The sequence below is a fragment of the Medicago truncatula genome, chromosome 4, assembly GCF_003473485.1.
Source record: "Medicago truncatula cultivar Jemalong A17 chromosome 4, MtrunA17r5.0-ANR, whole genome shotgun sequence".
Classification (NCBI taxonomy): domain Eukaryota; kingdom Viridiplantae; phylum Streptophyta; class Magnoliopsida; order Fabales; family Fabaceae; genus Medicago; species Medicago truncatula.
In genome coordinates this window covers 5,748,657-5,772,424 of record NC_053045.1, presented here as the reverse complement: position 1 = coordinate 5,772,424, position 23,768 = coordinate 5,748,657, and the positions used below count along the sequence as shown (strand labels likewise).

Genomic DNA, 23,768 nt, shown 5'->3' with positions numbered 1-23,768 from the left:
GTATTAAATAGAAAACCACAATTTAAAAGTATTCCAAGTAATTGCAAAATAAATCCAAAATCTAATCATATTACAAACCAAGGTTCAAGATCTTCTATCTTTTTTTCAGTTCAAAGCACAATCCTTCAAACGATCTCCAAATTAACCAACAAGTTTGTTTTACTTTGATGTCAATGTAGATTCTTTTTTAGGAACTTTCAAAAAAGTTGATTCTGGTTTAGGCGCATTCAAAAGAGTTGATTCTTGTTTAGGCACACTCAAAAGGTCTTTTAAGTCCACTAGTCAAGGTAAATCTTGATGTCAAGAATGCTCCAAGGAAGCTCAAAGCCTACACCACAATTAAAGGGAATCAAAGAGGCTAAAATAACAAAAATATATTTAATGATAAATGATAGCCACATTACCTCAGCTTCACCAATGCTCACCTTCACTTCAAGATCATCAAGAGGAAGGCTTAATACTTTCAAATATGAAAGCAAAGAATTAGCAGAAAGTGGTTTTACATTTAGATCATCTCCTATACCATATAATGTTGCTCTCTTCACAAATCCAATAACATCTTCTGATCCGTTGACAGATCTTGGGTACAGTTGATACAAAGATTTTGGTCTATAAATTGATCCCCGTGACTTAGAAATCACTCCTCCCTCTATCATTCCTTCTCTTGTTTCATAATTCCCAAAATGCGTACATGAATACTCTTTATTTGGTATCCCAGTACCATAGTAATATCTAGTGTGTGGTGGTTGTCCTTCAGAAATGTTGAGGGGCTGGTTTAGACAGCCAAACTGGTGTGCTACACCAGGATTGAGTAATACAGAAGTAGGGTCCAAGTTCTCCACACTCTTGTACAAATTACCAACACATCCAGCAAAAGAGTTCGGTCCCAAAAGCTTTACAATGGATCCTAATGGCATGGTAAGAAAGCTAAAGATGAAGTCAACAAAATCTTCATTGGCTTCTGCAATGATTGTCTTTTTCTGTGATTTAGTTTGTAATACTTTAATATCCATTTTACTTCTGTTACTGGGGCAGGGCAATGCTCTAACTGCTGACGCAAATTGGCTAGGTGGGTTGTCTTTTTTATTGGATTTGGAGCTAGTTGCCAAAATTGTATTTGTCAAAGGCTCACGAGAGGTTAAGGCATACTTGAGAAGGTTCAATATCTGTACAAAATGTTAAAACACAAAAGGTAAGAATAACATGAACCTAGGAAAAAAAAAAATTTAAAATTAATTGAAAATTTTATATTGAATGAAAGATTGAAAATGGGAGATATGACTCCAAGGATTTCACCTTTACGGAAGTTTTTAATTTCACACATGAGCTAGTAAAATATGTATGCATGGATTGACAAGTCTTTACACAAATCTAAAAAACATAAAAGGAACCACCGCAGCTAAAACTCCACATCCTAGCATTTGTCTGCATTATACGGCAATTAAGAGTGCGTGAATAGGTTTAGGCGGCCCTAGAACTCGACAAGCTCTGATATCATGTTGAAATTTGAGGCCTAACTCATCCTTACAAAACCGGCTTGTAAGGTGAGGATTGCCTCCTCTTTATAAACTCTTCTCAAGAGTCTTATTTATCCGATGTGGGACTTGGGTTTTTCCCAATAGATACTATGCTGGTAAAAATCTATGTAATGGCGGCATAATGGTCTAAGATGGAAAGAGAGCTTGTTTTATAGCAATTATGATTAATCTATTAAACGATAACGCTACTTCTCGCGACAACTTTACAGTGAAATCATCACGATAGCTTTGGCAGTTTTTATTGTAACATGTTGCACACACTCTTTTTTTATCTAAACATCCATGTTTTCCACCGATTTAGATCCAACGTTTGCAACCATTTCGTGAGTGCTTCGTGAATTTTTACGTCGCTATGAATATCAGTGCTGATTTATTAAATCATCTAGATAATATTTTTTCCATGTAGGTTAATGAATCTATAAAGTAAATTCATGTTTTCATAATCAATTTGATCCCCCGATTGGATCGGGGACAAACTCCTACGAAAAGATTGTTTAGATTTAATAGTAGCTTAGATTTATCCATGGTTTGTTTATTCCTATACCAAAAATCATGTTTCTTAATCCCATCGATCTCATAAGGATTATACCAAATCCCATCAATCGAATTGCATTTTTGAGAAATGAGACATTTAAGTTATGCAAGTAAGTCGATCTATATCTTGATAAGAAAAAGAAAAAACGGGAATAGTGACATCAAACAAAAGACAACACACACAGCAATTACCTCATTCTTGCCAATGTTGTGTGTGACTTCCTCTAGTTGAGTCAAGTCTGGATACCAGGATTCAATCAACATCTGCACGGAGGACAGCAAGGAGTCTGTCACAATCTTCAAATCATCAGACACCAGAAACAATGATCCATTTTCTCTTACAAAGACCCCATTTTGGGCATTATTCCCTTGACCATCAGAGTCCAAATTCTTAGGCTGTTTATTAATGGGTTTTCCACAGGTACAATGAAGGTTTTGGAAAGTAGTAAACCTGTTACAAGAATCACACACAAAAACTTTACTTGATGGCTCAACATTCAAGAACAACTTCGCGCACAATGCTTCACAGGGATTCCTGGGATGCAGCAGCATTTGTTTGCATACATTGTTGTTCCAAACATCGTCTGAGTTTAGGTTTTGGACGGTTTGGTAGAGGTGTTTGATGTTTTCAAGGAACGGTGATGATTCAGATTGTTGTTGTTTCTCATTGCTGTTGGTGGCCAAAAGGCGAACGATGGTGCCGAGTGGAAGAGATAGGAAACTGAAGAGAGTGTCAACAAAATCTTTTGTTGCTTCCACGAAAACAACTTTGTTTCTTTGTTTGTCCACTAACACTTTGAGGTAGGGATGTCAATGGGTACCCATGGACACGGATAGTATGATACCCGTGCCCGCCCCGTTGGATAAACATGATACCCATGCCCGCCCCGTACCCACATGGGTATCCATTATGTGGGTACCCGTGGGTATTGAAGTATCCATGGGTATTCGTGGGTACCTATGGATTTTTGAATTTATTTAGTTTTTGGAATAAAGAATAACTTTTTTTAATTAACAAAAAACTTCAACTACTTTTAAACATCCATACATAATCTATTCAAAATTTCATAAATCATAATCCATAGAAAATTCATAATTCTTACATAATTCATACAAATTCATGAAGTAAAATAAAAACATCAAAATATCCAAATAAACATCTAAATTTTGCATGCATTCCAAACTTCAATAACTTCATTTGACTTCCCAACTTAATAATATAAATTAAAAAAAATTAAAAATAGGTTAATAATAAGATATATAAGGATATTTTAGTAATTAAGTTAATTTATTATTGGGTATGGGTACCCGTGGGTATGGGTACCATCAAATCCGTGTCCGTATTCATATAATAATGGGTAGTCAAATACCCGTTAATTATACCCATGGATACCCGTTTAGCTACCCGTCCGTGCCCGTGATGGATTTTACCCGCGGGTACCCATGGGCATGGATATTTTTGCCACCCCTACTTTGAGGGGAATCGTTTCAGACTCTTGCTGATAGGCCATGGCAGCAAGTTGTAGAGTTGTAGAATATTGAAATGCATTGGAATCTTGGATGAATTTGTGTGATTTATATTTGATTTTTACTCCTATTTCAGAAATCCAAGCATCAACCGTTTTACACCAAAAAATAATATGAAGAGTCGGTCTTTGGTAAATCTCTCAATTTTCGAAGTCTTGCTCCTACATGTCCCTAAGCCATTATGATTAATTACAATTTTTTAACTTCTCAATTCCACATTCCTACTACTTTATTTTAGAGTGAACCATCAATTTCGTCCCTGAATTTTTAGGGGTCGGCCAAATTCATCCCTAAATTTAACGAAATATCAAAATAGTCCCTGAATTTGTTAAATGTCAATCAAGTTAGTCCTTCAGTTCAAACGGAGCGTTAACGGGGCTGACGTGACCGTTAACCTCTCACATGTCAGATGTCACGTAGGCAGGGACTAATTTGGCCGATAATGACCTAAATTTTCAAGGACTAAGTTGATTGAATTTCAGGAAATTGCTCTTCTTCCCCAACGGTTCTCTTCCTTCTCCAACGACTATTTCTTCCCCAAATATATAAAATTGGAACCCTAATTTTACCATGTGTAATCTACACTCCAAAATCTCCAAATTTTCTTCCAATAATTAAGGGTCACGTTCTTCCCCAAATCAAAAAATTACAAACCCTAATTTTTTTTAATTGAATCTGAAAACCAAAATCTGCAAAATTCATTCAAGCAAAAATGTTGAAATTGAATCTAAAATGATGGGAGGCGGTCATATGGGCAAAAAGAGCTATCAAAGTCAAGCTTCGTCTTCATCCTCCATGTTTAATGGTGATGTGAGAGTGCTTGAATGTTGTGTGGGTTGATGAAGCTGATGAACTAGGTTACTTTAAAAACAATGGAATTTGTGCTGCTCATGGAAGAAAGACAAGAATGATGGAGAAGGTTCGGTCCATGCTTAAGGCTAAGGAAAGTGGCAATGACGAGGTTTGGAGGGCAAGGTTGATGGAAAGTGAGCTTAGGGTGATTAAGTTTATGATAGTTATAATCTGCTTGTTTGAGTTTTGCAACATGCTAATGTATATTTCTAAGGTTGTGTAGAGTTGTAATGATTTTACCATGAAAAGAGGTTGAAGATGAATGAAATGTTGCATATCTGTTATAATTTTACCATCAGATTAGTCCCTGAATTATTTGTGTTACTATCAAATCGATCTCTGAATTATTTTAAAAACCATAAAAAAAGTCCCTAAATTATATTAACAGAAATCAAGTTGATCCTTGAGGCATAAATTTGCAGAACAACATAAAAAAGGCAGTAGATACCAATCAAAATAGTAATAAGTCATAACTAAATGATAAAAACATGAAAACGAAAATCATAAAAACGGAAAAAATATGGGCAAAACGAACAGAGAAAAAGGAGAAGAAGATGAACGAAGTTACCTTCAAAACATACGAAATCTTCCTTCAAAAATGCAATCTTGATCGCCGAAGAGGAAGATGATCTTGGAGAAGTGAAAATGGAGGGAAGAAGAACAGACATGGACTTAGTTGATGTGTTCTGTATGAAATATGAGGATGTATGGTAATGGCAAACATAGGGGTAAAAAAGGAATTGCAGAAAAATGAAGTTAAAAACGTGAAAATTGAAATTTTCGTATTTTCCATCAATTTAGTCCCTGTACACGTGGCTTTCTTTTTCCCACGTGTACAAGCCAACACAGCACACTAACGGACCTTTTGGACGGAGGGACGAAATTGATGGACGTCAAACAAATTCAGGGACTATTTTGATATTTCGTTAAATTTGGGGACGAATTTGGCCGACCCCTAAAAATTCATGGACGAAATTGATGGTTCACTCCTTTATTTTATCCTACTAGCAGAGCAGCAAACAAAAAATAATAAGCTAATTATAAGACAATTACAATAAAATAATTTTTTTTTTTGAGAAAATATAAAATATTTTTTTTGAAAGGTTACAATAAAATGTTTGTACCTATATACAGGTCTCATATATTAATTATTCAATAAACCTAAAAAAAAATACTTTTAAATATCATTGGAGAAAGTAGTTGAAAAGCTAGCTCATAACTTATAACTTATAGTTAACAGTTTATGGATATGATTAATAATTGATAAATTAATTAAAGTAATTGATAAAATTAATGGTTCAATTAACCGATGAATATAAAAGGACATTCTCAATTCATAATAAAGTTTATATAAATAGAGAATATAAATAGAGAATTTGAAGTTCAAACCCCAATCTCTTTGTGCCACAATGTCCTTGCAAAAATTGAGTTATGGTCGCAGGGTTGATATCATTTAATATTTTAGTATTTAAATATTATATGACGTTTTGGATATTTCAGACATATTAAGAAGCATAATTAATTTTGTATGGAAAATAGATATTACGAGTTGTTTTACAAAATTGTTGTTAATAAATTCTATAAGAATGTTAAATTAAAGAATTATAATAAGAGAGTAATAAATAGTTAAATGTACGATATCAAGAGTTTGTGCCTTCAGGGCACATGTTAAGGTTTCTACAAAAAGGAAGTATTTATTGAGAAACATTAAATTTCAATCCTATAAAAAATAAACAGTACAATTTACGACGCATAATTTCCATATTTAAAACCTTAATATGTGCCATAGCATTTCCATGATATAAAAGGTACTATTAATGTTTCATTAATTTTACAAAGAAACCAATAATTTAAGACAAAAAAAAAATCCAAAACAATTTATAATATCGGTCGGAGGGAATTTTCCTAAATATTGATTAATTTACTTTATCTTTTACATATTATTATTGAATAACATCTTACTCCCTCGTCTCAAAATGTAAGCAAAAATAATTCATTTTCTTTTGTCTCAAAATGTAAGTAAAAAAGACAAATTTTTATCATATTTATTCTTTTTAAAAAAAAAATCATCTATTCCAAGAAAAACTTTTGTTTATTCTCATGAAATTAAATGCATATTACATTCAATTTTCTCTCTCTTCCATTTTCTCCATAACCAGTAGCCAATGAAAATTGTTTTTACATCTTCCTATTAAACTTATTTTAAAGAAAACACAAAAAATTATACTTCAAATTTTTATGTTTTAGTTTTCTTAACAAGTGTGATTTTTTACCATGACGGAGTATTAGCTAAATTGTTATTTGGACAACTTGGTTACATCATAGGTATTGTTTATTTTGAAGTTCTGCTTTCTCGAGTAACACATCCCTTCCGAAGACGATGGAAGTACCTCTTCGTTATTGTGGCCCAAGTACTTCTCTGGTACAGGCGGAAGTTTAAATTGTTATGTGTCACTAGTTACAAACCCGTGCTTCGCACGGGTTGAATTACGTATTTTTTTAAAAATTTGCTCTAAAGGAAAGATGTTCAAATTACGGAATATTGTCGTTCTTCATAAATTTGAGAACGAAGGTCACATGCTTCGCACGGGTTGAATAATGTATTTTTCAAAAATTTAGTTGTGAAGGAGAAATGTGCAAATTTTAGTAAATTGTTGTCCTTCATAAATACACGTATTGTGAGAATTATGTGACTGTAATCAGCCCAGCAGAAGCACCCAAGTAACACCAGCCCAGCAGAAGCAAAAAAACGCTGCAGGCCTTACTGATGCAGCGCATCAGCCAAAACAAAACACCCAGTAGCAGAAAACAGGTGCTGCAATTACAGACCAGCAGCAGCCCTCAACCAAATGACCCAACCTTTATCTATTTTCAATCTCTTTTCCACTGTTACTGGGTAATGATGTAGTTGTGGATGACAATTTATGTTGGTGTAATACCAAGGAAGTTAAAATTATTCTATAATGAATAAGTATTTTGAAATCAAATGCTTCAAATTTTCCAGAATCATGGCTATGAGTTTGGAATTATTGTTTATAAGATGTGGAGTTTTCATAAGTTAGACAAATATGTGTTTTGGAATACCTGTCCTTGGATCAAATCAAAGTGTATTTAAGTAGGGATGTGATTGGGTTTCTTTGAGAATGAGGGAGAGTATGTGGATCGTCATGTTTGAATCCAATAAGAGTTGATTATGCTGATCATCTCACCATTATAACTCATTTGAGTTCTATAACTTCAAAAAAAAATATAAGTGGGGCAATGAATTTTAAATATGAGCCAAATCCATTTATTAACTTCGTTACAATGGTTCCCATCCTTTAAACAATTTTCTTGCCTGTCATGCAAGGTATCTTTATCTGCTATAGGTACCTATACAGACATAATAAGAGGCTATGATTTTCAAAAAATAAGTCTTGGATATATTCGTTAGATGGTATTATACACGATGTAATAGCAACATGATAGAAAGAATATTAGCTGCCGAGCTTAACTTTATTTCCATTCTCAATCATGTTTTTGTTACTATCTTATTCCTATACTCCTCCCTTTCTTTCTTCTTAAAAACAGCTTCCTCAGAAAATCAAAGGCTCCTTGTTTTCTCGTCGGTACAATTGCTAGATATCCTGTGGCATTGCTCCTATCATTTTGCTTTGAAGTCCTATCTCTTTGCAAAACACTTTCATTTTCAGATTGAAGAAGGGGCGGTTGTTGTGCATCTTCAGCAGTTTTGTTTTCTTCTTTTTCGACAGACTTATGCATCTCTTCTTTAGCACCATCCTCGGCTTGCATGTGGTTCCGTTAAAATTTAATTAGAAATAAGAAACACCATAAAAAATAGATGAGAACAATAAGATGCCTTTGGAACTACAACAAAGTAAGTACAGTTTTCGCTGGGCCTCACCATGAATGTCAAAATTCTAAAGGAAAATTGCTCTTAGTTCATCTAGATCCATCGGTGATACCATTTTTGGCCGCCAGAGAATTCTTTTACTAATGTGCTCATGTTCTTCTTCCATGATGTGCTGAAAAAAATAAAATAAGCTGAGATGGTGGAAACACAGAGCATAGACAGATGAGTGTGTAATGTGAAAATATACAAAAATTGGATATTCTGCACACAACAATAAAAGAATACTATTTTTATGGAACAAAACAATGAATCTTGTGCTTGACTCTAAACAAAAGAACCAACATATTGTAAACAGAATGAGCTGGTAAAATGAAGTTATATAGTATTGTAAAAAAACACCATTAAAATCATTAAAGAGGCACACATAAGATCATCTACAAAGAAACAAAATGCAACGAAATAAACCAAAAAATAATAGAAGCTGACCTGGATATGTAAGTAGCCCTCATAACACAACCCGCTCATATAATCTCGCAGCCTGCAAAAATGATGTAAGGAAATCAGGAAAATGAAGGATGAGATAGCCAAAGCAAGACATTTTACAACCACATTTAAACTCATAAATATCACCTTTGCAGTTTTACCATGGTTTCAACTTCTTCAGGTCATAAGGTAGAGTCCACATCACCAAAGATTCAACACTCTGTACACATGAACAATCAGACCTATCTGACTTGACAGTAATTTCGTGATTATTTTCACTCATAGCCTTTAAATGAGATTTGTTTCCCTTGATTCTTGATCCCTGAAAATTTGCAAGAGATCACTATTATAATAGACATTATAATTATTATATAAAGGATCACCCTTCGATACAAACCTGGGTTTTTTTCTTGGTGTAAGGCACTGCACTGTTACCTGCAAAATACATAACCACTGAATTTCAAACTCTGTTCAATGGCATTTTTCTGCAATAGCATTCCTACCTAAATATATACGTGTATATCTATCTACCTACTGTACACACAATACTATATATTTTTAAGCATGAAGTCTTTTATTTTTCAGATTTTCAGTGTTAAATTTTCCCTCAAATTTGACAGAAAATGCCTTTTATGCACATAATATATAGCTTTCAGCAGCCTAACTCACATTGAAAATTGTCCCATGGTTGCAAGTGGAACAGCTGCATCTGAACTCGCATAGCTGGTCATACTAACTGTGGCCTCTCTTTATAATGCTTTGGTTTCAGTTACTTCTTGCGCTTCAACGACATTGTGAATTTCGCCATAATCAGCTCCAAGGCAATTTCAATATCATAAAAATCACAGTCATGAAAAGTCCTTCAAAATGAAAAAGGTAAAAGTCACATAGATATAAAAAAAAAATGTAACATAGGAAACAAAGTTTTCATAAAATAATAATATGATTATGTAGGAAAAAACACGAGCCATAAAAGAAATTTCAACAAACCATGCATCATCATCATTATTTCCCTGTAATCAATTCATAGGCACCATAATGAATATACATTGAAAAGAATATACAATAAGATGATATGAATTATAGCAATAATCACTTAGTCTTACATTTTTTGGTGTTGTTAGTATCTTCATTTAAAAACCATAAGAAATCTGGAAAAGTTAATTCACAACAGAGCCAAGTCGTTTATAGCTATCAATAAGGGCATGGTTTGAAATCACATACATTATTAATATTCTGCATAAATGTAAAAGCCAAGCTACAGGTACATTTACATTGTGTAGATTGTAATACTGAAGTAAAATTTCGGGTGCAGTTGGTACATTTACATTTTAATATCAAATCTAAATGTATCTTTTTTTTTTCTCATTGAATATTGAAATCAGATGTAACAGAAACATGCAAAAACCCTAAAATCACGAAATTAAAACATCAAAATCACCAACCAACAACAAAAAACGAAAGAGCTATGAACTCACCATGACTTACTCTAAACACTCTCAATAGATTATGCTCCAATTCAAAGCTGTTGCCATTGCTATCCCTTCAGCCCTCTTCTCCTCTCTTGCTCTTAAAACCATAGCTTCAGACATATGCTTCAGTCCTTGTAATTTCAATCCAGGCGGTGAACCGAATATTTTAACATGAACATTCCAACCACATTAGAGCAGATTTTTTATTCAACAACTGAAACTTGTAACTCAGTTTTCTCCATCATAACATAATTGAATTAAGCAATTCCAAAGCCTATTTCAAGTTAATTTCTGTCTTCTTTCTAATGGTATAAGTCACATTTCAAACTGGTGCATGAACAGAGAGATATGACAGAACATTCCAACAACAACAGTTCAGATTTTTACTTCGGCAGTTCAAACTTCTAACTCAATTTTCTCAGTCATAGAATAACAAAATTAAGTTCTTCCAGAGCCTATTTCGTGTTAAATTTTGTCTATTTTCCAATGGTTCAATTTTCACTCAAAAATGATGCCAGCACAAGTATTTATGACCGTTTTTCTGACAGTAGGTCTATACAAATTTTAACCAACATTTCTTAAAATTACACCATAACCAACTAACAAATCCTTCTCTATCTAATCAAATTCAAGTTTAATAGAGAACTTACTATAACCTTCTGAATCAGATTAAGCTTATCTCCAGCTCATAGTTTCTGCCTTCTGCAAAACTTCAATTTCTCTACTCAACTCTCCAAAATATAGCTTTGACCCAAACTTTCAGTAATCCTTTTTCTGCAATAGATGGTAACGTATTCAATGGACACGACAGATTCAATAAACAACATCAATGGACACTTTTTTTCATTAATAATCCTTTCCAAACCTGAAAATGAAATTATGAAATATCATTTGCATAACGGCCTTAAAAGAAGGGGATACCCAACAATTTGAAACTAATTTTGCAATATAAAACACTCCTACCTCAACAACATCAGGTCTTGAGCTAACTTGTTCTAGTTCAGCAATTTTCATTCTTCGTTGTCTAATTTTGCGAATTGGCAGTCTCACAACCTGTAAAAAAAGATGCAAAGAAATCAGGAAAATAATAGATGAGATATCCTAATGCAAACTTCAGAATATGACACTAATGACTACACAACATAATAATTATTTATGATCACAAGGCAAAAACTCAAACACATAATCAAAGGCTTTGTGCGGATAAAAACTTAAACTTGCCATATCAAGTTGCATAAATTAATCTCAAATTGTGATCTGCAGCTATAAACTTAAAAATCAGGAGGGATATCCGCAAGCTTGTTGCTGATAGCAGGCACCTTAATGGATCTATTCACTCTATGCTTCCTGTCAAGAACACGTCAAGTTATAAATATCATATTATAACGGTTTCTTAAACCTTTAAAATAACAGAAAATAACTATTAATGCAGCAACCATAAGAATTACCTCTTCAAATTTCTCCTTCTCATTTTGCACATGATTTGAGGTTCCACTCCCCTCCCTCAAATTCTGAAAAAGAAATACCTACCAAAAAAAGATAACTATAGAAACCATAGTCACAAACCAAGAAATGAAATCCACCAAATCAAAGGACATAATTGAATTCACACAAGGGAGACATAGAAAGGTAATAGCATAGAAAGACTTTCTTTATTGGCCATGTGTTGGAGATAATACTGGGATTTTTTTTTAAGGCGAGCAATTGGTTAAATTTCTGGAAAATATTAGACATTTAAGAACCTCAATTCTGCTATCAATTGCTAATTCTTCAAAAACCGTTTTAAAAAATGATACATCATAAAAGCTAAAATATAGGAAAGAATAAACCAAATATGAAATTAACATATTTGTTGTCAAGCCTATTTTTGTTACGGCAATATGAGTAGTAGACATGTAGATGACAAATATGTTTTCACAGAATGTAGAACCCTATAAATTTTGCTAGTTGCATAATCATAACCTTTATAGAAAATACCTATTTGATGTAGAGCATGAACTTCGGCAACAGACCTGAGGAGTTCCCGTGTAAAGTTTCATATCCTACCATCAAGTTTTTATTTTTACAATTGAATAAAAACTCATTTGTGTAAAATAAATCACAATTTCAACTTAATGAATTTAGTGGCACACATCATATTCATTGCTTTAGGTCTCTAAAACTGCAACATAGTAGCTTAAAAAATCTTAATGTACATCATATTCCAACTTAAGCTTCTGCAAAACAACTTAATTGACAGCTTATTGCTTCTAAAGACTTCAATTTTAGATTCATGAAAAACTAAAGAAATCACCTTGAAAATTCATCATAAGCCAATTATACATTCCCACTATATAGCAAGAATTGATACTGTAGATACAATTGAATGAATAACAAAAAAAAAAACTTCACTATTCTTATTACTCAATTTCATAAAACCTTAAAATTCCCTTTTCCCCCAAATGAAAACCTAACTCTAAATTCATCAAATTTCTACATGCATGAGGGAAAGGAAAAGGGAAACCCACCTTAAAATTGGAAATTGAAGTTGAAGATGATGATAATGATGTGAGGAGAGATTTGTGGTAGTGGATGAATGAACTCTCTCAAGCTTGCCTTCTTCTCCAATTTTCCTTATTCCTCTTGGTTACCCACTGTTTCCTCTTCTTTCCTTTCTCCATCGGCTTCCCTTCTTTTCCTTCTTCTCCTCTCCCTCGACCCTCTCTGTCTGGTTCTGTTTTTTTTTCTTTTTTCTTTTCTCTATCAACAACACATATATGCGCAAAAGCAGCTCCAATAAGTAATTTACCATAATACCCCTAATAAGGGCAAAATTGTCAAAAATACAAACATTAATTTTTCTATATAGTATAGTAGATAAGCATCCTGCTCTGCATGTTTTGAGTTTCATCACCGGCATGATTAAGTTTCCAGTAGGTGCTATATAGAACTAGGCATAGCTTTAATAACAGACTATAAAGTACCAAGACCAGGGGCGGTTCCCTTCATTAGCATGAGGTAGTCATGGCTACCCAAAAAAAGTATTATTCTTGAATAGGTTAGTATGTTTATATTTAGCTATCTCAAATAAAAAATATTTAGCTACCCCAAATAAATTTATTTGTTAAAAATTAACATAAATAAGAAATTAATACGGGATATTGATAGATTTATTTGTATTAGTTCAACACTTTCGATCTCAATAATAAATTTGGAGAAAACTTTTGGAAGAATAAAAATTGTCAAAACAACAGTGAAACAAATTAAACATACAATGAGTTTTTTTTTTTTTTTTTGCAAATAACTTATTTGTTTACATTGAAAAAGACATTATTAGTGTATTTAGTATGCAATCAATTCTGAAGAAAATTAACTTTTTAAAACGTGTTGAGCCCAACTTTTTTAAATAGTTATTGTCAATTTTTATTTTCTTTGTTATTGCTTTTATTTACATTTCATGTAAGTAAAAATTATTGTGTTTTTTTTTAACATATTAGTTAAGTTTAGGGTTAAATTTGGTTTTAGTCTATAGAACATTCTCGATTTTTAAGTTAAGTTCCTAATAGTTTATTTAATTTTAGTCCTTAATTTGCTCTTATCAAGATTAAATGATAAAAAACACTCATTGTTTAGGCAAGGATTGAATAATTTTTTTGTAGTAACGAAACTTAAAAAGTTATAATTTATTAGACTATAATTAAATTTTTCTTTAAATTTAATATGTTGATTTTAAATATTTTTTATTTTTATTTTTAAATTTGGTCACTGCATAAAATTTATGCTAACTTCGCTGCTGACCAAGACTAATATATAAGAATTCATATCACTGAAAACTAAATAGAAAAACCACAATCAAATTAAGTATTTCACGTCTTGACTTCATAAAATAAATAGAAAACCACAAATCCAATTAAGTAGTTGTAGCAGGAAAGACAACCAAATAAATAGAAAACGACAATAGATCTTCTAGCTATTGTTTGAAACATAAGCTTAAACTCTACCACAAGTAAAAGTTTATTCTTGTTTAGGCAAACCCAAAAGGTTTCCCAGCCCACTTGTCAAGGTAAACTTTGTGGTCAAGAATGCGCTAAGGAAGCTCATAGCCCAAAAGTAAAGTCACTTTCCGCTAATTCTTTCTTTATAGGTGGGTTGGTATTTCTTTCATATCCCCTCCTTCGGTGGCTGATCATTTCCATCAATTTGGTAGTTTGGCGGGTCTCCCGCGATATGTTCACTCTTACCTCCAAGTGATTTGACATACTACTATTTGGGTCATTTGAAAGGAAAGAAATAACAGGTTTTTTAAGAGCAGAGCTCAGGATTTGTCTAAGTTGTTAGATGATGTAAAGTTTTTGTCGTTTACTTGGTTAAAAGCTAAGATGCTCACTTCCGCTTTCGGTTACAATGGCGGGTGGCGGAACCCTTTAGTATGTTTGGGTGTTAGGGAGTAGTTTTCCTCTGTTTGTTTCTTCGTTGTGCTTTATGGCAACAGACATATAACTTTGTATTCTTTTCGGGTGGTTCTTTCTGACACATCTTCTGCTAGCTGAACCATCTCTTTTTAGTGATATTTCATTTTGGCTTCTTAATAAAAAAAAAAATCAATTTTTTCTCCCAATTTAACATTTTTTTTCTTCAGAATTTTCGTCGTCTCAATTTTATAATGTGACATAGTCACTTGCAAGTTGCAATGTAACAATGTTTATCTAAATAATAAAAAAATATATAAAAATTAAATAAGGGACCAAAAAATATGTTTTAAAATGGTGGACAAAAACTCCATTTTTTTAAGGGAAAATTATAAGAACCTCCCTAAGGTATGTCAAAATGACACTAACAACCCCTCTTATTTTAAAACTTACACCAACCTCCCTTAAGTTATCTTCTACTCTAATACACAAACACCTTTCTTTTTTATTAACACCGTTAACTTTCCGTAATTATATTTTTTGAGGGAACTTTCTGGCAAAAACAAATCTCCATGAATCCACCATTGATGGTCAATTCATTAATATCATCAACAAAATTTAAATATGAGTACCTCCCCAATGGACTAAAAATTAGTTTTTGTTTCATCATTTACTTGGATTGTGTAGAGACTAGAGTTACTTTTAGTATGCCAATTTGTTGAATTGCAAACTTAATCTTGATGTCAATTAAAAATGATAAATCATCATTTTTATGAACGACTTTCATTTCAAATGAAAATTGTGTTGATGTTTGGCTTCCGCGCCTACAGAAATCTGCTGGTGTGCGCTTTGTTTCTATATGAAATGGCCACAAATAATGTTGATGCCAGGTTGTGTTTGATTGCGTTTTATACGGGGCAAATTTTATGGTACATCCAACATTTTGAGTATACCGGTACATCAAACATTAAATTAATAATTAAATTGATTGTTTTTTGAAAAAATAATAATTATTTTCGATCATTGACAATTATAATAATTAAATCTTATTTACCAAAAGCGTCGATGAAATAAAATTTACTTTTTTTGAATTTTTATTGCTCATAATGAAGAATATTAATTATTTTTTATGAGAAAATGTTAAAAATTTAATATAATTCATATAAACAATGAAATGATGTTTTTTTCTTCTTCTCATGAGATGGTGTTTTCTAAAATATAAATAATGACAAATAACAACTTATTTCATAAAATGATCATTAATTTATAAATTTATGAAGCAGAGTATCGGTACACATCAATTTGTGAGGTGTACTGTAGAAACTCCCTTTATACGGTGCTTTTAGCACTACTAGAAAAAGCAAAATTAGCGAGGGAAATTAGTGACGGGAAAAATGAAATTCCTCACCAATTCCTTGGTCGCAAAATTTAGTGACGGAATTAAAGAGGGATTTTACGTTTTCCCTCACTAAATTTTCCTCACTAAATTTAGTTTTTTTAGTAGTGTAGTTTTAGTGGTTGATGACACCAATGGATGGTTATCAACCGTCGATTCAACAATTAAGGGTTTCATTTTGCCATATTTTTCATCTTGCTAGTAATTCAAGAATCCCCTTTAAATATTAATGGAGAATTCTCCATAAAAAAATAAGAAAAATGCTAAACGGTACGGAACCATGGTAACGAAAATTCACGGATGCCTTATAAAAAACTGCGACACTTTTTATTTTTTATTTTTAAAAGTAAGTGATTTAAATAATAAAATAAATTTTAAAGGTTAGCATTCTTTTTTTTTTTTTTTTTTGGGTTGTGAAAGGTTAGCACTCTTTAATCTTAACACTGATTTTTATTTTTGTTTGAGGGAATTAATCTTATCACTAATAAAATGAATTCTTAATTAATCAAACGGTGCAGCAAATTAATTGAAACGGTGGGTGTTGACCACCTTTTTCTTTGGCTGAATTGCATAACAATAGACACATAGTGCACTGCATAACAATAGAAACCGTGATCAGGTTGCTAAGCGTTCGTAAATTTCCCGTGAAAATAATTCCCGTACTATATAGCACTTTTCAAAAAATAATTAACAGAAACTTAGTGTTAATAGAGAAGGGAAGAGTTTGTGTATTTGACAATAATTTAAGGGAGTTTGTGTAAGTTTTAAAACTAAAGAGGGTGTCATTGTTATTTTAGTAAATCTTAGGAGAGGTGTGTGTAAAGTGCATTTAAATCAAAACAAAGTTTTCAAGTGTGTTAGGATAAAGAAATTTTTTTTTTTTTTGAGATGATGTAATTTCAAAGGAAAATAATTCAATTTTAAACTAAGTTGTTTGGGCTCCAGTGGCAAGGAGCTCATTTCAAGGACGTATCCGGGGAATACCAGGTTTGATTCTCAGGGGAAACAACGCTTGGCCAGTGCGCATGCCTCTACGCACGAGCCGGATTAGTCGCCCACCTTTGGTGGGTCGAAAACTGGTGCGAAAGCAACAAAAAATAAAAAATTCAATTTTGTCGTTTAAGCTCTATTATTTAGAGGAGAAATAAGGTTAGTTTGATGGGACTTGAATCCTCTCCATTGAAAATTTTCTCAAGTTTTCTTCATTTTCAATCTCCACCATTAAAACACAACAACGACTCTACCAAAAAAAGAAAAAAAAACACAACAACGACTTTTCATTATAATTTAATTCTCACTTTCTCTCTCATGTTTGATGATTGAGATTTCACTTGAGAAAACTTGAGAGAATTTTCAATGGAGAGAATCCTAATTCAGTTTGATGCCTAAGGTGGCACAATCAAAGGTTGGTGTGATAAATTGTTTGCAGGTTCGATCTCTACTCTCATCATAATGGTAAGAATTATTTACAATGTTAACATTGACGGTTTCAAAAAGTAATAATAAAAAATCATCATTTTGATGATAAATTTATATAATTTTTTCTCTTTAGGGTCGAACTACTAAACTTTGTTCAACCCTTAGTTTCAAAAATTAAAGCATAAGTTCATATATTTTTTTTCAAAATTTTGCAGATTGGTTGGGCTGCCCGTACAGGCTAAGCTACAACACATGGCCTTGATAATTTGAGTGTTCAATTCAGAGAGTCCAATGTTCAGTATTACTTCCTTTGTTCTAAAATATATGCTGCATATTTGCAATATGTATTATTCACATAATTTAATTTGACCACACTTTTTAATCAATATATAAATACAAATGTTAGTATGTATGATTTTGTTCGATTTGTTTTGATAAATATTTGGGTCATTGGGGGTATTTAGGTCATTTTGAGGTGTAGGAGAACAATTCTATAAGAGTAAAAAGCAATCTTCATATATATTAAAATCACATCTATAATATTTCAAGGCCCAAGCCCATAGTCCAAAACCCTAAAATTGAACCCTCTCTCTTATTACTCAAAATATAAGGACGTTTGCAGATGCATTTTTTCTCATCCATTCACTTATCTTTGTTTTTCTTGTTTAGATCTATTTTTTTTTATTTGCTCTTCATATCTAAGCCTTCTTCACGTTCCTTTAAAAAAAATCTCTTCTTCATGTTATTTGATTTTTATTTCTTGTGTTACTAGGTATTCTTCATTTTATCAGAATCATATCACGATCTCTACTTACAAATGCAATTTTGTCAACAAGTTTTATTAACAAACTAAATATTCGATTTGTATCATTTGAACTCATTTTATACCCGATTTAATGATGTCAACATTGGTTTCAACAATATTTGAAATCTGTTAACTTAACAAGGGTGGCTATGTGTTCAATTTTGGGTCAAGTCAGTGTCTGTCTAAATTTCCTAACACATGATGACGATGAAGGTGAAGATGACATTGAAGATGAAGATCTTACAATTCAATTAATCATGAATCATACAAATCGAATTGATAAAGTACCAAAGGTATATCATTAATATTATATCTTTATTTAAATTTTAATTCATTATAAATTGAATTTGAGCTTTCAATTTAATAAACCATATAAATTATTTAGATAATTGATCATATTTATCTCCTTTAAATTTATATTTTAATATTTTTTTAATTTATGAATATTTTTTTGTTGATAATTTATGAACACATTTTATTTGAATAGCCGAATTTTCTGTTTTTTTTTGTTGGTAATTTCAGATCAGATTAGGCTTGCCTAATTTCATGATTCTGTGTTTCTGAAAAGAATGTTGTTACTTTAAATAAGAATTGCAAAATCTGCTAAATGTTATTGCTTTAGATGATGATGACATGTTTTAGAAGGAATTTTTGCATTGTGTGATAGGATTTGTAGTGTACGTAATGGTTTATCAGAGGATACAATTACAGCTCCATTGGAGACAAAAGTTTACAACCCTAATAAGATTAATTTGGAAGAGTTTCCTTATGACGTCCAAGAAATGGATGCTTTATGCCATACCGAAATTTAAGATCAAAAGAAGATTGAAATTCCTCTATGTAAGCATGTATACCATGTCGATTGCATAAAAAATTGGTTGGTGATAAAAAGTGAATTCCTTATTGGAAATCAAAAGTCTTGACTTTCTACAAAGAATGATACATATAAATCTATTAATATTTTATAAAGAATACATAGATTTCTATGTATCATTCTTTGTAGAAGTATAGGCTTCTGTTTTGAAAATATGGCATTCATTTTTTATTACCAACCAATTTTTTATGCAATCAACATGATATTCATGCTTACATTGAGGAATTTCAATCTTCTTTTGATCTTTAAATTCAATCTTGCATATTATGCAAGCATCAATTTCTTGGACGTCATACGAGAACTCTTCCAAATTAATAGTATTAGGGTTTGTGTGTAAAATTTTGTCTCTAGATGAGATGTAATTGTTTCCTCTGATAAACTAGTACTTACACAACATATCCTCTCACCCAATGCAATAAATTCCTCATAAGACATATCTTCAATTTCCAAGAGCATTTATGTATGGGTATTCTCGTTCTTTTTTTTAAAAGGAGGGTATTCTCGTTCTACTTTTTCCTTCCTTTTGCGGAATATTAAGCCATGGTACACTTTGGTGCAATAGAATTTAGGCTTAATTGAACTGCCGATCCCTTAACTTAATTCATTTATTCAAGTTGGTCCCAAAACTATTAAAATTTTCAATGTGGTCCTTTATATATGTTTTCATCCGTCAATTTAGTCTTATTTAGTTAATTTTAACCATCTCAAAAAGAAGACCGTTGGATAGAAAAGGTCTACCAGATCTTATAGTATATCACACACACCTAATTTATTTTATTTTCTTAATTTCCTTCCTTCATCTTCGAGTCCATCTTTGCTCCATTTAAGTTTGCTCAATTTATCCCATTTACCATTATGGATGTGTGACATGTGGAAATGGAGCAAAGATGGATTCATATAATACATTGTCCTTACCAACTGTGCTAAGCTCACAAGGAGAATGGTGAGAGTAGCTAACAACACATTGAACAATAAAAAATAAAATGTTATGAATATATTAGAAAATTGCTCTTTAGGCAACCATAATTTACTCCAGGTAACTAATATTCGTCATAAAGGCTATTATTATGATTTGGTTGGTTGTAACTAATATTCGACTTTTCTTTTAGCGGTCCTTGACATATCAAACAATCAATATCTTCATGGTCCGTTAGCAGACTTCCCAGCACTTGCATCTCTTCGATATTTGAAACTCGCGAATTCAAATTTTTCAGGAGCACTTCCAAATACTATCTCCAATCTAAAGCAGTTATCAACCATTGATCTATCTTATTGCCAGTTCAATGGAACACTTCCCAATTCAATGTCAGAACTCACCCAACTTGTTTATCTAGACGTGTCTTCCAATAACCTCACAGGTACACTCCCTTCTTTCAATATGTCCAAGAACCTCACATATCTATCCTTATTTCTCAATCACTTGAGCGGGGATTTACCATCCAGCCATTATGAGGGCCTTAAAAATCTTGTCAGTATTGATTTAGGGTTCAATTCTTTCAAAGGAAACGTGCCTTCCTCTCTACTTAAGCTCCCATACTTACGAGAACTTAAGCTTCCCTTTAATCAACTCAGTGGTCTCTTGAGTGAATTTGATAATTTATCGCTTCCTAAATTGGAGATGCTTGATTTGGGAAACAATAACTTACAAGGACATGTTCCTTTCTCTATCTTTAAACTTAGAACACTTCGTGTCATTCAACTTTCTTTCAACAAGTTTAACGGCACAATACAATGGAATGTCATTCAAAGGCTACATAAATTATATGTACTAGGCTTATCACATAACAATCTTACAATTGATGTCAGCTTTAGAAAAGATCATGTTGATTTGTCACCCTTTCCAGAGATAAGAAATGTTATGTTGGCTTCCTGCAAGTTAAGGGGAATCCCAAGTTTCTTCAGAAACCAGTCCACATTACTATTTCTTGACTTATCTGGCAACAAGATTGAAGGGTCGATACCAAACTGGATTTGGAAACATGAATCTCTTCTTTACTTGAATCTTTCCAAGAATTCTCTGACTAGCTTTGAAGAAAGTAATTGGAACTTGAGTTCTAACATTTATTTGGTTGATCTTAGTTTTAACAAGTTGCAAGGGCCTATTTCTTTCATTCCAAAGTATGCTTTTTATTTGGGCTACTCCAGCAACAAGTTGAGCTCTATCGTACCACCAGACATCGGAAACTATCTCCCTTCCATAAATATATTGTTTCTTTCAAACAATAGTTTTAAGGGAGAAATTGATGGATCCTTTTGCAATTCTTCAAGCCTACGCTTGTTAGACCTCTCCTACAACAACTTTGATGGGAACATTCCCAAGTGTTTTGCAACCCTGAGTAGCAAACTGGGGATGTTGAACTTTGGAGGAAACAAGCTTCGTGGTCATATCCCTGATACTATTTCCCCAAATTCATGTGCACGAAGATATTTGAATCTGAATGACAATTTGTTGAACGGTACCATACCGAAATCTTTAGTCAATTGCAATAAACTGCAAGTCCTAAACCTTGGAGATAATTTTTTCAGTGATAGATTTCCATGTTTCTTGAGAAATATTTCCACCCTGAGAATCATGATTTTAAGGTCAAATAAGCTCCATGGGTCTATTGAATGTCCAAATAGCACTGGTGATTGGGAGATGCTTCATATTGTTGATCTAGCCTCCAATAACTTGAGCGGAACAATACCGGTTTCTCTATTAAATAGTTGGAAGGCAACGATGCGTGATGAAGGTGTTCTTGGCCCAGAATTTGGCCATATGTTTTTCGATCTCGATGATAACTTTCATCCTGTGAGTTTTAAGAGTGTGTTACCAACTTTGGGCAAATCTGTGTCAATGAACTTGATTAAACTCCTTGGAAAAATGTCTCGCTCTATTATTGACCAGGTGTATTCTGACTTTAAAATTCTTGCTCGTTATCAAGATTCAATTATTATTGTCAACAAAGGTCATCAGATGAAGCTTGTCAAAATTCAAAGTGCCTTCACTTATGTTGATATGTCAAGCAACTATTTAGAGGGGCCAATACCGAATGAGTTAATGCAATTCAAGGCATTGAATGCTCTAAATTTGTCGCATAATGCATTAACAGGCCATATACCATCATCAGTGGGGAATTTGAAGAATCTTGAATCTATGGACTTGTCAAACAACTCCTTGAATGGAGAGATTCCTCAAGGGCTTTCAAGTATAAGTTTCCTTGAATATATGAATCTATCATTCAGTCACCTGGTTGGGCGAATTCCTTTGGGAACTCAAATTCAATCATTTGATATAGATTCCTTTGAAGGGAATAAAGGGTTATGTGGATCTCCACTAACAAACAAATGTGGCGACGATGGAAATCAAGGGTTGCCACCACCAGCATCTGAAACACCTCATACCAATTATGAGAGTTCAATTGATTGGAGTTTCTTAAGTATGGAGTTGGGATGTATTTTTGGCCTTGGAATTTTCATCCTTCCTCTTATTTTCTTGATGAAATGGAGGTTGTGGTATTTCAAACTTGTCGATGACATACTTTACAAGTTCATCCCCCAGCTTGATTTTGTGTATGAACAACATAAAGGGAAGAGGTATAGAACTCTGAGGCGGAGGTACTGATTGTATCCATTGATCAGATTATGAAAAAAATAATAATGGTTTTCAGTTGTACTACATGTTTGTGTGTATTTATTTATTTTTTGAATAACATGTTTGTGTGTATTTAGTATTATTAAGTGTTTATGATGTACAATGATGTATTTTCTTTTGGGTGTTCCATCTATATACGGCGCCATTTTTTATGTAGTTGTTTTGCTGGTCTCCGTTCGTCTTGTGCAAGAGTTTGGTTATTAATAAATTTTATCCTTTAGAATATACATATAGGTTTCTTTCCTTGTATTGAATTTGATAATTATCTCTCCATCAAATGATGTATGTATACTCTATGGTTGGTTTAATCTAGTAGAATTAGAATAATGTTCAGTGTAGTTATGTTATAATAATTTGTTTAAATTGTGGAAAAAAATAAAATGACAGAATTGGAAAGATAATGGGCCTCAAGTGAATATCAACATGGCTACAAAGTGGGAAATCAACAATATCTTCAAAGAGATTCAAGATAATGATGGTTAACAAAAGACATGACTTAAAATTCTTTAAATGAGTGGAATATATATTGTAGGGAAATTAGAATTCCTCTCAAAGTGGCATTTTCCTCTACTAATCCAACTTTGTTGAAAATTAGCTAGTTTTCGTATGCATTGGTCTTGTGCTTCTATAAAATAAAGAGAAATATATATGTACAATTATTTTGCAATAATTTTTGGACAACTTTCTCTCTCATATTCACATTATGTTTTTATTTTCTCTATTCCTTTTTCTCTCTCTATTATTTTTAACCAATAGAAATAGAAGAAAATAAAGTTGTCTTGAAAGTTGTTAATAATAGTTGTTCATATATCATTGCCGTAAAATAAAATAACAAATTGAATTGTAAATGTTAGTTGTTATTTTTGTTATCACTTCAACCCGACAACCCCTACTCCCTCCCTAAATCACCTTCTCTTGGTACTTCTCAAAATAGTTATAATTAACGATACTAAATAACAACAAAACCATCTTTCAAAAAAAAAAAAACACACA

The 23,768-nt window shown here is 32.4% G+C and overlaps 3 protein-coding genes across 7 annotated transcripts; 1 reads left to right on the top strand and 2 right to left on the bottom strand.

Moving 5' to 3' along the window:
• Positions 1-247: 247 nt before the first annotated feature.
• On the bottom strand, positions 248-8,243 carry LOC11418185 (uncharacterized). The gene is made up of 4 exons (XM_024780373.1): positions 8,020-8,243; positions 2,265-2,523; positions 405-1,166; positions 248-328 (listed from the first exon to the last, which is right to left on the bottom strand). The coding sequence occupies exons 1-4, from the start codon at positions 8,241-8,243 to the stop codon at positions 248-250; spliced, it is 1,326 nt and encodes a 441-aa protein (XP_024636141.1).
• LOC11422483 (uncharacterized) lies at positions 7,714-13,008 on the bottom strand. 5 transcript variants are annotated; one of them, XR_003011500.2, is made up of 10 exons: positions 12,767-13,007; positions 12,237-12,301; positions 11,708-11,802; positions 11,223-11,312; positions 10,266-11,033; positions 9,457-9,647; positions 9,185-9,222; positions 8,949-9,109; positions 8,791-8,842; positions 8,387-8,476 (listed from the first exon to the last, which is right to left on the bottom strand). XR_003011500.2 is itself a non-coding variant. In XM_039833442.1 (9 exons), the coding sequence occupies exons 4-8, from the start codon at positions 9,506-9,508 to the stop codon at positions 8,372-8,374; spliced, it is 408 nt and encodes a 135-aa protein (XP_039689376.1). In that variant the 5' UTR covers positions 9,509-9,647; positions 10,266-11,033; positions 11,223-11,312; positions 12,767-13,001; the 3' UTR covers positions 7,714-8,236; positions 8,356-8,371. The 5 variants fall into 5 exon arrangements, 2 of the variants coding, with proteins under 2 accessions (XP_039689376.1, XP_024638024.1); XM_039833442.1 differs by lacking the exons at positions 11,708-11,802; positions 12,237-12,301 and adding an exon at positions 7,714-8,236 and having other exon boundaries at positions 8,356-8,476; positions 12,767-13,001; XM_024782256.1 differs by lacking the exons at positions 12,237-12,301; positions 12,767-13,007 and adding an exon at positions 7,714-8,236 and having other exon boundaries at positions 8,356-8,476; positions 11,708-11,785.
• Positions 13,009-20,444: 7,436 nt separating this feature from the next.
• On the top strand, positions 20,445-22,745 carry LOC11414563 (receptor-like protein 35). The gene has a single exon (XM_024780372.1). The coding sequence runs from the start codon at positions 20,445-20,447 to the stop codon at positions 22,743-22,745; it is 2,301 nt and encodes a 766-aa protein (XP_024636140.1).
• Positions 22,746-23,768: the final 1,023 nt, after the last annotated feature.

Excerpts from the sequence above, each read along its gene's own strand:
- LOC11418185 (XM_024780373.1), bottom strand. The coding sequence starts at position 8,243 with ATGCAAGCCGAGGATGGTGCTAAAGAAGAGATGCATAAGTCTGTCGAA. Across the intron at positions 2,524-8,019 it reads TTTGATTTTCTGAGGAAGCT|GTTTACTACTTTCCAAAACC; the intron begins GTTTTTAAGAAG and ends TTCTTGTAACAG. Across the intron at positions 1,167-2,264 it reads ACAACATTGGCAAGAATGAG|ATATTGAACCTTCTCAAGTA; the intron begins GTAATTGCTGTG and ends CATTTTGTACAG.
- LOC11422483 (XM_039833442.1), bottom strand. The coding sequence starts at position 9,508 with ATGCGAGTTCAGATGCAGCTGTTCCACTTGCAACCATGGGACAATTTT. Across the intron at positions 9,110-9,184 it reads ACACCAAGAAAAAAACCCAG|GGATCAAGAATCAAGGGAAA; the intron begins GTTTGTATCGAA and ends GCAAATTTTCAG. Across the intron at positions 8,477-8,790 it reads AGGGCTACTTACATATCCAG|CACATCATGGAAGAAGAACA; the intron begins GTCAGCTTCTAT and ends TATTTTTTTCAG.
- LOC11414563 (XM_024780372.1), top strand. The coding sequence starts at position 20,445 with ATGTCAGAACTCACCCAACTTGTTTATCTAGACGTGTCTTCCAATAAC.